The 15,292-nt window shown below is 36.2% G+C and overlaps 1 protein-coding gene across 1 annotated transcript in view; it reads left to right on the forward strand.

Annotated features, from left to right (window-relative positions):
* Positions 1-15,292, forward strand: part of RALYL (RALY RNA binding protein like) — a 450,140-nt gene that overhangs the window by 356,079 nt on the left and 78,769 nt on the right. The window contains exon 4 of the mRNA XM_045849466.1: positions 1,981-2,028. Coding sequence (XP_045705422.1) covers positions 1,981-2,028 — 48 coding nt within the window. The remainder of the gene's footprint in view (positions 1-1,980; positions 2,029-15,292) is intronic.

The raw sequence follows: 15,292 nt of genomic DNA on the forward strand, positions 1-15,292 counted from the left end.
TATATATGTATATGTATATATAACACTGTATATATATGTGTGTGTATATATATATATATAGTGTTATATTATTCAGTCATAACAAGAAATGAAATTCTGTTACGTGCTATCATATGGATAAACCTTGAAAACATTGTGATAACTGAAATAAGTCAGACAAAAAATACACTGTATGATTTCACTTATTAAGGAACCTAGAATAGGCAAATTCATAAAGACATAAAGTAGAATGGAGGTTATCAGGGGCTGGAAAGAGGGGGTACAGGTTTTCTGTTTGGGATGATGAAAAATTCTGGAGGTGGATAGAGGTGTTTCCCGCACAACATTGTAAATGTACTTAATGAGACTTAATTGTATACTTAAAAAGCGTTAGCCCTGGCTGGTGTGTCTCAGTGGATTGAGCACCAGACTGAGAAGCAAAGGGTTGCTGGTTCGATTCCCAGTCAGGGCACATGCCTGGGTTGTGGGTCAGGTCCCTATTAGGGGGCACATGAAAGGCAACCACACATTGATGTTTTTCTTCCTCCCTCCCTCCATTCCCCTCTCTCTAAAAATAAATAAATAAAATATTTCTAAAAAGGGTTAAGATGGTAAAATTTATGGCTATTAAAATAAATGACTAAACACTAAAAAATAATCACTTCCTCATAGAGCAGATATTCTCTTCACAGTGAGACTAAATGTCTAACACCTTGGACATGGTTACACAGTCCCATAAAAAGCTCCATATGTGAATTCAAAGATTTTTTTCCTCCAGTCTTAGCTAGATCACTTCCTAGTAGTAAATATTTGAATAAGTCACTGAGGTCCTTTGTGCTTTAGTTTCTTCCAGTTACAGTATCCAACAGAATTGTTTTGAGGACAAAATTAAAAGGAAATAATGCATAGAAAGTGCTTTATAAACTCGCACAACTATACTAGTGCATGGGGGCAATTTGTATTATATAGTCCTTTAAGGTGTTTAGTCATGAAAAACTTATCACTAAAATATACTTATTACTTGCTATTTAAATTCTCTATAATATTGTTATTATTGGTAAGATTCAGCCAAAGTGGCTTTAAACATATTTTTCTCTATGAAAAATATTAAATCATAGTTTATAGAATTTTTTTTAAAAAAGCTAATTTTCGCCCTGGCAGGTGTAGCTCAGTGGAGTGAGCGTGGGCTGGGAACCAAAGTGTCCCAGGTTCGATTCCCAGCCAGGGTACATGCCTGGGTTGCAGGCCATAACCCCCAGTAACCACACATTGATGTCTCTCTCTCTCTCTCTCTCCCTCCCTTCCCTCTCTAAAAATAAATAAATAAAATCTTTAAAAAAAAGGTAATTTTCTTAGGAAACACATTCTTAGTTACCATTCTTAGAGTGAATAAACTTTTTCATTTATGCTATTTCTATATATTTTGTTCATTGTTTAACCTCATTGTACATACCTTTGGAAGAAGGGACAACTATATTGTATCTCGTGTAGAAAAAAAAGTTTCAATTTTTTAATTGCAAGTATTTTGTAAAGATTTCATTTATTCGTTCTTTTAGAGAGAGGGGAAAGGAGGGAGAAAGAGAGACAGAGAAACATGAATGTGTGGTTGCCTTTCGTGCACTCCCTACTGGGGACCTGGCCCACAGCCCAATTATGTGCCCTGACTGGGAATCTAATTGGTGAACTTTTGGTTAATAGTCTGGCACTCAACCCACTGAGCCACACCAGCCAAGGCTAATTACAGGTATTTTAAAAATGTAGTTTGCTGCATGCTCTCATCTTCTATTCCAACCATTTTCAGTATCTACATTATCAGATACATGACAGTACTTTGATGTGGCATGTTATCCAATGAAACATCATGTAAAACTCTTCAGATACATAATTACATTGAAATATAAGTCGTTAAGTGACCTAAATTGATTGATAAAACATCATAAATTAGCACCAAAATCAATGTGGTTGAAACAAATATCAACTAATTCTTTGTTTCCCCCTTAGTGGTTACATCTTTGACTACGAATTCTACAGAGATGACTTCTACAATCGGTATGTAAATTTTCCTCCTTGTTTCCTTTTGATTTAAATTATCTTTTAAGTGTTTTGTACATTCACTCACAGATATTCTTCATTGATATACTTAAAATGACATTTTATAGTAAAAATTAAAAGAAAATACTAAGTTCCCCAAAATATGACTTAAACAGATTTTCCTTTTTCCATTGTATTCACTGAGGTAAGTGCTAAGTGCTGGAAACAACCTAAGTACCCACCAATGAATGATTAGATCAAAGTGTCATACATTTTCACAATGGAATACTATGCAGTAGAAAGAAAGGAACCCCTAACCTTTCATGACAACATGGATGGAACTGGAGAATATTATGCTAAGTAAGATAAGCCAGATGGTAAAAAACAAATATCATATGATCTCACCTATAAGAGGAACCTAATGAACAAAACAAATGAGCAAAATAGAACCAGAGGCATAGAAAGAGGGAAAAGACTGACAGTGACCAGAGGGGAGAGAGGAGGAGAATAAGGGTGGAAAGAAGGGGAAGGGACTAGTCAAAGAACATATATGAATAACCCATGGACATGGACAACAGGGTGGTGATTGACTGTGGGAGTCAAGGGTGGGTTGGGCAAAGGGTAAAAAACTGAGACAACTATAATAGAACAGCAAAATAATTAAAAAATAAAGTAAAACTTGGATTTTTAAGAATTTGGAGGTGCTTAAGCCTATAATTTGGTGTCTGATGTTTGGATAATATTTCAAAGATTTAATTAACCAATATTATTTTCTAGGTCCTTTGTTGACTTAGAATTCCTCAAGATAGTTTTTTAAGCTTAGACAATGACTTCAACCTTCTAAAATACATCTGTTTTCACATAACACATCAAAAATGCTACATTGGTTAGATTCAGCAAAATATACTATATACTTGATATGCATAGTAGTGTGGGACCATAAAAAGAAATGATGCAAAGTGATGTTAATAATCAGTGGGGAAAAAAATAAGACTTTCCATGGTCTTTACAAATGTTTGTTAAAACATTAAAAACTCTCCTATTATAGGTTATAACTATGTAGGGAAAAAGTATAAAACTAATAGTTATTTAGTACACTATTATTTAAAACATTAAAAATATTAAGAGTTAATGTGTTTTATTTTTTTGTAAAAAATACTTATCCAAAGTAGTTTGAGCAATGTTTTCTTCTTGTGTAACTTACAGTATGGAGCCAGCATCTGCTTCATGCCTGGTGAGTTGTACATCTCCTAAGAGTGGATCAACTTGGAGGATTTATCAGTGTTGAGAACTGTGTCCCAGTTCTTTAATGAGGAATTCTCTCCCTTTGTCACTTCTTCTGGGATATCTCTCTTAATTTTCATTACATCACAACCACTTTACTACTTATGTCAATATGTTTGCTTTTGCTAAATTTTTGTAGCTCCACATTTAGAGTTTCAACTGGAAGCAGGTCAACCACCCTGATATTAGGTTTTTGTCCTATAATTCCATTACATATTTTAATTTCACTGCCAATGGTATACTCTTCAGTTCTTGATGCACTTTCATCTTTGTTGACTAGTTCCCTCTTTTGATAATCCATTTTTGTAAAATGTCCCCTGATTCATTTGTTATGAGGAGACAGGAGACAGTACAATCTAACATCTCCTGTCTATGTGACCTGAGTGAGAGATGACAGCAACCCATCACTGATAGCCTTTAAAAGAAGTGATGTGACTGATGGCTGATCAGGAGGCATCATGATCTATGGACTGAAAACCTAGCAGCTAAGTTTGGACATTTTGAAATTTCTCACAGACCATATATTGTGGAAACTGAAATTTAATTTGTGCTTTTGGGGGACTGGTGTTATTTAATTAACCATTGGTTGAAATTCAGAAATATTCAAAGCAAGAACTCACTGTACATAGATCATTAGAGCCCCCAAAATGACATAAATACCTCTTAGGCCTTAAATTATAAATTTTATTCAGGTTTACTTATCTTTGTATCCATAGGTGCCTTCATGAAATCTAACACACAATGGAAACCCAGTTTGTGCTATTAAGTCATCTTCTTATATTAAACAGACTGGTTTTCCCAAAGTCACACAGTTAATGAGTGACAAAACTGCAATCACAACCTATCAGTTTAGATTCAATAACCCCCTATATGAATATGAACAACAGAGTGGAGTTAAATAACAGGAGGAAGCCTTACCTAAGTGGAAACCACACTCACAATAACACCTTTGTGACCACCATGTCTACTTCACTAAATATCCTTTCATGACCAAATGTGAATTTTTAAGAATTATTTTCTCAAGCCCTGGCTGGTGTGGCTCAGTGGATTGAGCACTGGCCTGTGGACCAAATGGTCACAGGTTCAATACCCAGCCAGGGCACAAGATTGGGTTGCAGGCCAGATCCCCAGTTGGGAGCACATGAAATGCAACCACACATTGATGTTTCTTCCCCCCTTTCTTTCTCCCTTCCCCTTTGTCTAAAAATAAATAAATAAAATCTTTTTAAAAAAGAATTATTTTCTCAAATAATTTATATTATTTCTATAAAATATATTATATTATTTTAAATATTAAATACCTTGTAATAACTTGCCCTAAAAATGATGTGAAGTTCTGACAGTGTTAAAATAATTCATTTGCTATTAAGGAGACATAACATTTAGATAGTCTTCAAACTATTTGAAAATTTTAGTGTTTAACAATTTTAAAGACATTTCTAATATAGCTTTTTTCAAGTTGTAGAACACTGTCCTAATTGCTGTAAATGAAGTTTTCAATCAATATACATTGTCTTTTAGTCTGTCAGTATGAAACTGAGCATTATAATGTCTTAAGTATTTTCTAATGTGACTTCCTTACACGTTTAAAGAATTTCTAGTTAAATGGAGTTTAGTTTAGATAGCAAGAGATCCAAGTTTTGGACAAGTAGTCAAGTTTTTAGTTCTATCATCTTTAAAAGGAAGACAAGATCTTCATTTTTTTTACCATGTATTGTTGGGAACTGCCGTGCCTGGTATCAGAAGCTGTAACCCCCGCCAAGGCTAAGGCTGAGAAAACGACCTTGGACCGTAAGCCAGCAAGGAGACAAAGGCTTATCTCCCTGGCAGGAATACCATATCTGCTCCTTTTACTTCATCTATAACTGGCCCCCAATGCTTGGTCAGTTAGCCAATGACAGGTAAGATTCCCCAAAAGGGGAATGATCTAAGACAGGCACAATCACGTGGGAAGATCCCAAGGAAGGACTTTGGGGGCTACAGCAAAAGGGGGTGATGGACCCTCGCCCCTTGGCTTTGACAAAGCCTGAGTCCTCATTGCTTGCGAGAAAATCTAATCTCTTGGCTGCCTTACTTCTGTTGTTCCACCTAAGCCTAAAACAATGACAGAGGTTGGTACAGCCCTGTGCTGGAAAGGGCGGGTTCCCCGGGTGATCAGGCCTAAGAAAGAATTTGTAAAATCCTGTGAAACCTGCTTTGTTTAGAATGCTTTCAGTTGAATGATAAGGGTCCAAGGAAGAAGTAAGTTTGTTCCTTAAAGTTTTTTACAGCTCTTTGATCCTGACTCAAAATGGGCCCCCAGACTTCCTTGTTACCTATTGTTCCATCCTTACTTCTTGGCAATGAGTAATGAGCTTTACCTGAATACTGATGTAAAGGAACTGAATAAAAGCCTGCTCAGGCAGGAGAACGAGGTGCTCTTCCTTAGGGGCGCTCTCCCCTAGGGAGGGTGGCCATGGCTCACCCCACTAGAGAGAGTGGCCACTCCATCCCTATTTCCCCTCAGGACCTGGTTATCTCTGTGTATGTTTTTCTCGTGTTTCGACGAGCCATCCACAGTGTTCCATGGTCACTGCTGGTCGGTGGCTGCATCAGTGTATAAATAAGGGATCAATAAAATTATTAAATAAATTGGTATCATTTGATAAATAAGTAGATAGATATATAGTAATTATAGAGTCTGATGCTTTCAGATAACTCTCTACTACAAAGAAATAGCTAACTCTGAACAATTTCTAAATAACCTATTTGCCTTAAATAAAATCTGTTTGGCATGTAAGTGTGCAGAAGTTTGGTGTGGTTGCATTGCTAACAGACTGAGAAGTCTGTGCTCTCATTAGTTTGTCTTCCATTTTTTTGCACTTGCCTGAGAAAGACATAAGTACCTACCATACAGGGTAGAGTAAGGAATTCCCTGTGAACACAGATTCCTAGAAGTGAAGAGGTCAGACAAGAGAAATAGCTCACAAAGTCAGTGCTAATAGTTTTATCCACAGTGATTCCTCATCAGTTATACTCTGCTTATATATATGGTTATTTTTTTTCTTTTTTATTGGTTGTTCAAACTTGGACAAGTTATTTAATAACACTAACCCTATTGTCTCACTCATGAAGTGAGTATGAAATTAATTCCTGCCTCATAAGACTGTGTTAAGGATTAAATGAAGTGACATATGTATAACAATCAGCATTATGCCTGGTATATTTTAATTTTTTTATTTTTTAAAGATTTTTAAAATATTTTATTTATTTATTTTTAGAGAGGGAAGGGAGGGAGGGGGAGAGAGAGAGAGAGAAAGAGAGAGAGAGAGAGAGAGAGAGAGAGAGAGAGAGAGAGAGAGAAACATCAATGTGCAGTTTCTGGGGGTTATAGCCTGCAACCCGGACATGTACCTGGCTGGGAATCGAACCTGGGACACTTTGGTTCCCAGCCCGCGCTCAATCCACTGAGCTATGCCAGCCAGGGCTATTTCTGGTATATTTTTAGAGCTTCATCAGTGTTAGCTACTAAGGACAGTTATCAGTAACCATTGACAATGGTGGTGAATGGATTTCTTATATTAACGTTCAAGTAGCAAAGTCCCAGGAATGGAGAAACAAGCTGGCTGGTCTGCCATCTTTCCCTAACAGTCCATTATAACACACTGGATCAGTTTTCAGTTTCCCCTTCTGCTCCCAGAGCACTTCAGTTCAATTGACCTGCAGAGAGAGAGGTCTCAGCTATCTCCATTAACTCGAAACATCTTTGTTTGGGGTCAGGAAAACAGAAATCACACTGTTACATTTCACAGGTATGATTGTATGTGAAAACTGATTGGCTAGGTATGAAGGGACTGAAAAAACAAAAAGGAAACTGTGATACAATGGAGTTAGCAACAATAGGAAGCATTGACCTCCTCTATGGCTCATAGAATGGAGAAAGAGGTTGGGATTTTGACAACTTAATGTGGAAAAAGGGACTTTCAGGCTAGGGCTGAGTGGGGCTTCTGCTCAGCGCACCCTGCTATGTCTGAGCCCAGAAGAGAACTCCTGCCTCTTCCAGGGGCATGAAGAGACTCTTCTGCCAACCAGTGGGGCAGAATCATACAAACTGGACTCAGCCACTGCTGCTGGAATGAATGATTGCTATCAGGGTGAAGAAATAAGGCCAGAGTGATGATGACAAGAACAGGACACCAAAGCAAAGAAAAGAAGCTGTCAGGGAGCAACACATCCTCTCTTCCTGTTCCAGTTTGCTGTGTCCCTTTATGTCCCTTATTGGTATGGTTTGCAGAGTACCAGCCCAGCTGTGGCTAAAGACATGACTAAAGCTTAGAGATAGCAGCTTGGAAACTAACTTACATCCACATGGTACTGTCATCTGATTTCTGCCCCATTTGGGGATTCTGATACATACTTGGGGATTTTCAACCCTTCAGTAGTTTTAAACATCTAGAAAACTTCTTTACACAAATTTCCATCTCACTGTGGTTGTTTTGATATACTGGCCCAGCAGTAACTTTCAATATCTATCCATAATTTCAGGAATGATGAAGAGTATCATTAAATAAGACTTGAGTGGTTATTCTAAACTTGAATCTTTTTATATCACACAAAGCATTGAGCAGTAATTTACAGCATTTGTTGACATTTTTTTTCTAAAAGGTCAAGTATGGCTCTAAATGAAGGACATTACATGTCATTAAACAAAATATAAATATAAATATTTATATCCTTCTAAGTAAAGCAACAGAAGAGATGTTTGCAAAATTATAAATCCCCCCAGGGATTGTTTTCAATTTCTGAGATGTTTGCAGTTTTTAAACCAGCCTTTATTCAATAACATCAGGCAGAACACTAAGCAGTTTAAATTCCAGGGATGAATGAACTGTTAAGACAGACAGAAGAAATACCAGAGGTGCTAGACCATGATTCAAGTGGGCATTGCTCAACTCTAGAATCCTTCGACCTCATATACATTAATGGAAGAGAAGCTGCTAGAATTGTGGTTCATGAAAAAATTCCAGGTTGCAGTTATTTCAGACCACTGATTGTAGAGCACAGTCTACATTCATAAATACTGGGAAAACATATTAGCAAGAGGCAAGAACTATGCCATTATGCAAATTTAAATTACCAGCTGGTAAAGTGGTCTTCCACTGAAAACATTTGGAAATAGCAGTATAGTACAGTTGAAAAAAGGTATGATTTGGAGGCAAAAGACCTGAGTTGCAGGCCTACGTGTGCATGTATTGATGGCTTAAATTTGAGCAAGTCACATTCTAGTTTTCTTGCAAGTTTCCTTCATGGGCAAAATGGCTCAACAATAACTACATTGCAGAATTATAAAGCTTAAATAAAAGATTTATTTTATCACTATTTGAATATATTAACTATTTAATTACCCAAAGCTGTATACAAACAATAGCAGATAGCAAAATTCACAAAATATAAATGGTATGTTAAGGTAAAAATATTGCAAGAATGATGATTCAAGATTTTGATAAGCTTGCCTTTAAATACAAGTTCAAGAAGTATTCACAAAAGACCTGGGAAATGGAGACCTCAGTGAAAATCTTGAAAGAGTTTAAAGACAAAAAACAAATATAAATTATTTATTTACCAGTCTAAAGCAAAGTGATTCTTTAAAAATTGTTTTCTGATCAGTTGTAACCAAAAACTTATTTGAAGTCACAGTAGAAATTATAGGAGAATTTATGAAATTTGAGTAGAGAAAGAAGATATACTAAAAGGCTATAAAAATCATTTATCTGGATTTCAAATATATCCTTGCTTAAAAATAAATATGCATCTTAATTTGGTTTTATAGACCACACAAAGCCTGTCCAGAAAGTATCCAGCCACACACTATGAAAAAGAGACCTTTATTGAAGAAGATGCAAGAAACATTGTATATAGAACAATGACACCTCAGTCTTCTTCAAAGTAGACACCATGTGACCTCACACAGTTCTTCCACCATCTCTTCCACTGTTCAAAACACTCTGCAAAATCCTTTGTTGGAATCATCATCAGCTGCTCTATTGTATTTTCCTCAATCTCATTGATGGTCTGAAATCTCTTCTCTTTTAAAGGTGATTTTAGTTTTGGGAAAAGCGAGAGGTCACAGGGCACCAAATCTGGTCTGTAAGGGGACTGAGTCACCTGGGTGATTTGATGTTTTGCCAAAAATCTCTGCACAAGACCTGACGTGTGAGCAGGCATGTCATGATGAAGCTGCCAATCACAAGTTGCACATAGCTGTAGCCATTTTCATTATACTGCATCTCTCAGTCAAGGAAGAACACTGAGGTAGTACTCATTAGTTGTTTGGTTTGGAGGGAAATACTCGTGATGGACAACACCAAACAAAAAACACAGTTAACACAGTCATGATCTTGCTGTGGGTTTGCCAAGACTTCTTTGATCATGGATAACCAGGTGACCTCCACTGGGATGACTGAGCCTTCATTTCCAGATCATAGCTGTAGACTCACCATTTATCTCTGGTTATGGCCTGCTTGAGGAAATCTTTTTCATGGGTAAAAGTTATTAGTCATTGCAGTGCAATGTCCCTTCTGCTGTGGAAGCAGAAGCCACAGAACAAATTTTACAACAAATTTCATGACAAGATTCTGTGTCAAAATCTTGAGCACAGTAGTTTTGGGAATCCCCAGATCAGCTTCTAGTTCTTGCACTGTAAGTCATTGATTTTTGTTGTTTGTAGCCTGTACACATTCAACGTTTTCAGGTGTTCTGCTTGTTGCAGGCCTTCCAGAACATGGGTCACTTTCCATAGATTGTCAACCATATTTAAAATGATCATACCACATTTTTATTTGCACTGCACTCATTGCATTGTCCTCAAAAGCCTTCTGAATCATCTGAATAGTTTGCACCAAGGAATGTTCAGACTTAATGCAAAATTTGATGCAGATTTGTTGCTCTACTATCTCAATCATTTTGAGTGCAATGTCCATAAAATACACATGCTCACTCAACAGTGTCTACTGCCCCCACTGACTACTAAAGTGAAGTCATCATTGTGCAGGCACATGTATTCCAGTCCACTCTCCTTGGCTTCCAGGTTACATTGATGCCATGCAAACTATTCTTGTTATATTAATAATGGCTGGACTTTTCCCAGAAAAGCCTCATACATCTCAGAAGTTATGCAGTCCTGAGGAGTGTTCAAGGTTGAATCAACTCACAGAGAAAGATCATCCTTGGTCCCCTGGTTATTCATTACATACGTGTTGTAAGGCCCCAATGAGAACATGGCCACTGAACCTGTTTTCAGGTTTTGACTCTGGGCAGCCCAGTTATTTAGCCCTTGCTCCAGTCCACATATTTTTATTGACATTAAGCACATAATGACTATAAGCTTTGATTCTTAAATAAGAAAAATTAAGAACTCTTTTCATGAAGGAAATTTAGAAAAAAACAGGTAATTGTCAATTCTTAAGCTCACTATTTATATAAAATAAAAATTTGGTGTTCAGTGACAAAAATATATGCAAGTATTGCATTTTCAAATTTGTTTCTTAAATTTTAAAATTGCATTAGCTGACAGTGAAAAATAAACATTTGGTTAAAAGTCCACCAGGCAATGATTTATTAGGATGTGGTTTATCTACCTGAGAAAATGCATCACAGCAATTAAAATAATCTTAGGAAGACCATTGAGCAGGCTTGAGAATGTTTTAGTATAGGCCAAAGAGAATTAGCCAGAAAACATGACTAATGTTTTCTGTGGTCATGTAAAACATGTAAAACATGTTCAGTCATGTAAAACATTACTAAAATATATTATGTTTTTAATTATGTGAAAAATATGGATACTTGTGGAAAAAAGATTAGAGAATACTAGTAGTTGTTTCACAGTGTGAGACTGGGAGTTGTTTTTATTTTTATGTACTTTTCCTAAAATGTCACTTTATTATTGCTAACATTAACTAATAACAAGTTTTTAATAAAAAAATCAAACTTTCATTCATTTTATGTCAACAAGTACTTAAGTTGCCTTTGTCCAAAACACAGCTATTTCTTATAGCTGATGTCCTTATTTTTTCCAGAGACAAGTTATGTTTATTTTATCAAGTAAATCAATATTAAAATTATACACCAGTTTTCACTTTTGCTATATAATAAAAACTACATGTTTCTAATATCATTAAAGCAAACAAAATTCCAAACAAGAAGTGGGCACATGAAAAGTAGATATATTTATGAGAAAGAACAACTTAAATCCTCAAATTTCCTCCAAGGGTTGCTTTTATTGAAATATAACTACATTTATTTATTTAATGCTTGAGAGGACGTCTTTAGAGTTCTTATTTTAAAATAGACCGTGGAGAAGGAAAAATTATGTTTGGCTTTATTGTAAACCATTATTTATTTTATCAGTAAATATTAGGGGAAAAAGGGTATTTTTAGGTTTTTACAGTTTTTATTTTAAAATAGACATTGGAGAAGGAAAACTTATGAGAAGGAGAGCAGTTCTTTGGCTTTAATGGTTTTAGCTAATTGGCAGTGGATGGCACCTCCCTTGAATTCTCTCATTTCATGTCTTTTCCTTTCTAGGTATATTTTAGTTTTTTCCATAGTATGTTTCCAAAATGTTTTTGAACATTTTAGCCTTCATGTGGTGTACATTCCCCACACTAAGTTCTGTTTTAAATGTTGTTTATGCTACTTCTTTTCCCACAACTGAATGAAAAGAAATGTGCTACTTCTTTTCCCACAACTGAATGAATATTTGAAAATCTGCCTATCTCAATTGTTATTGTATTTTATATCTTATTCTCCAAAAACAATTATTCCATTTTTATCTGTAAGTGTAAATATGTAATTTTATGTAAGAACTTATAATAAAATGCTCTTAAAATTTCTCTTCCTAAGCCCTGGCTGGCGTAGCTCAGTGGATTGAGCGCAGGCAATGAACCAAAGTGTCACAGGTTTGATTCCCAGTCAGGGTACATGCCTGGGTTGCAGGCCACGGCCCCCAACAACCACACATTGATGTTTCTCTCTCTCTCTCTCTTTCTCCCTCCCTTCCCTCTCTAAAAATAAATAAATAAATCTTAAAAAAAATTTAAAAATGTATGTTGCTAAATTAAAAAAAAATTTCTCTTCCTATTTTAGTTTTCTCATTTCTAACATTTATACTGGATTATTTCTATTGATCATTTTAAAGAAATTATGAGAATATAACCTGCATAACAGTGTTATAGTAAATATATAACAATCATCATCCTAAAGTGATAACACTATTTTATGTATAATGCATAACATAATAACACATGTGCTTCATGGACATATAGTTTTGAATAAATGAGTAAATGTATCCTTTTATTTTTCCTCTGAATTTTTATACTTCTCAAATGTGCTAAATCATGCAAAAACTTGTGTATGCAATATAAATAATCAGAAGCTTTTGAATCTATGAACTGCATATTTATACAAGTGAGTAAATATCATACTTTTATTCCTTTCATTATTTAATGGAAATGTTTTAATTGCAGTGCATATGATTTTTCACCATTTAACAAAATCTTCTAAGAGTTTTAGTGGTATACTTACTTGTTAGAAAAATTTTCAATAACCAACCATACAAATATCTCTAAATCTCCATTAGCACATGTAACAGGTGGTCAGAATAATAAAAAGATTTCCTGATGAATATTTCCACAAGTATTTCAGTCAACAGTTTTGTCTCATGCTAGATCATTCCAGTCAAACTCAGTCCCCTTTTTACTACAGGAGAGCATTCCCTCTCTTAAAAATGCCTAGAGCAGGGGTGTCAAACTCATTTTCACTGGGAGCCACATCAGCCTCTCAGTTGCTTTCAAAGGGCCGAATGTATTTTCAACTCCTTAACAGTTAAGGAGTAGTTAGTTACATTTATACGGTCCTAAAATTATTTTGGCCCTTTGAAGACAACCATGGGGCTAATGTGGTCCCTGGTGAAAATGAGTTTGACACCCTGGGCCTATAGAGAGGTACACATTTTATTGATTCATCTCTTAAAGCCATTTTCTTTAAGCTCATCTTCTCATTTTCTTTCCTTCTGAGCTATTTTTCTTGTTTAATTATATTTTATTGACTATGCTATTATAGTTTTCCCAATTTTTCCCTCTTTGCTCTGCTCCACCAGTACTGCTCACTCCCTCAGGCAATCTCCACACAATTGTTCCTGTCCATAGGTCATGCATATGAGTTCTTTGTCTACTCCATTTCTTATTCTGTACTTTACATCCCCATGGCTATTCTTTAACTACCTATTTATACTTAGTCCTCTCACCTCTTTGGCCATTCTCCCACACCCTTTCCCATCTATCAACAACCAAAATGTTCTCTGTATCCATGATTCTGTTTCTGTTCTTCCTGTTTCCTTAGTTTGTTTTTTAGATTCAATTGTTGATAGACATGTATTTATTACCATTTTATGGTTCATGGTTTTGATCTACATTTTCTTAAATAAGTCCCCTTAACATTTCCTATAATAATGGTTTAGTGATGATGAACTCCGTTAGCTTTTTCTTGTCTGGGAAGCTCTTTTTCTGCCCTTCAATTCTAAATGATAGCTTTGCTAATGTAGAGCATTCTTGGCTGTAGGTCCTCATTTTTCATGACTTTGAATATTTATTGCTAACCCCTTCTGGCCAGCAAAGTTTCTTTTGAGAAATCAGCTGACAGTCTTATTTGAACTCCCCTGTAGATAACTAGCTTCTTTTCTCTTGGTGCTTTTAAGATTCTCTTTTTTTTTTCTTTAACCTTTGGCTTTTAATTATGATATGTTTCATATATATCTGTGATATGTGAGGGCCTCTTTGCATCCATCTTGTTTGGGACTCTCTGTGCTTCTTGGACTTGAATGTCTATTTCCTTCACTAAATTAAGGAATTTTTCTTTCTTATTTTTTCCAAATAGATTTCCCATTTCTTGCTCTTTCTCTTCTTCTTCTGGCACCACTGTGATGAGCATGTTGGAATGCTTGAAGTTGTCCCAGAGGCTGCTTACATTATGGTATTATTTGGTGGGGATTCTCTTTTCTTCTTCTTGTTCTGATTAGTTGTTTTTTTGCTTCCTTATTTTGAAATCATTGATTTGATTCTCAGCTTTACCCACTCTACTATTGATTTCCCTGTAAATTGTTCTTTATTTTAATTAGTGTATCCTTTGTTTCTGACTGTATCTTTTTTATGCTGCTGAGGTCCTCACTAAGTTCCTTGAGCATCCTTATAACTAGTGTTTTGAGCTCTGCATCTGGTAAACTGCTTTTATTCATTTTGTTTTGTTCTTTTTCTGGAGTTTTGTTCTGTTCTTTCATCTGGGCCATGTTTCCTTGTTTTCTGATTTTGGCAGCCTGCCTGTGTTTGTTTCCATGTATTAGGTAGAGTTGCTATGACTCCCTATCTTGGTAGCATGGCCTAATATAGTAGGTGTCCTATAGGATCTAGTAGCACAGCCTCCCCTATCACTCAAGCTGAAGCTGGGAACTCGAGGTGAACCCTTTGTATGGGCTGAGTACACCCTCCTCTTATAGTTGAGACTTGATTATTGTTGGAAGGTCAATGGGATGGATTTACCCAAGCCTGTCAGGTTCAAGGACTTGCTATGACCACTGACCACAAACCTCTGCCCTCCATGGAGAATCAGCTGTTTAGGGGCATGGTGGTGGTACTCTGACATGATATGTAGCTGTCCACTGGGTGTCCAGGCTCTGGGTTTTCCCAGGTGGTGCAGACCAAGGTCCACTCCCACTTGTGTTCTACCTAGGGCTGCCCTATATGAGCTTTAAAACAATCTGAGATGGCTGCTAATTATACTGGGCTTGAAGGTTCCCAAAAGAAGTCAAGGTGTCAGTCTAGGCTGGCTGCTGCTAATGCCAGGTTGGGGCTGCTTAGCAAGAGGTACAGGTACTGAGGGCTCATTGAAACCAGCTGCTGCTTGTTTGACAGGATTTGGGAAGGTGTGAAGCATAAGCCAAGACCAGTCATTCATATGGAAAAGTCAC

Source organism: Phyllostomus hastatus, unplaced genomic scaffold (genome assembly GCF_019186645.2).
Source record: "Phyllostomus hastatus isolate PE091 unplaced genomic scaffold, TTU_PhHast_1.1 phas_contig_65, whole genome shotgun sequence".
NCBI classification, from domain to species: domain Eukaryota; kingdom Metazoa; phylum Chordata; class Mammalia; order Chiroptera; family Phyllostomidae; genus Phyllostomus; species Phyllostomus hastatus.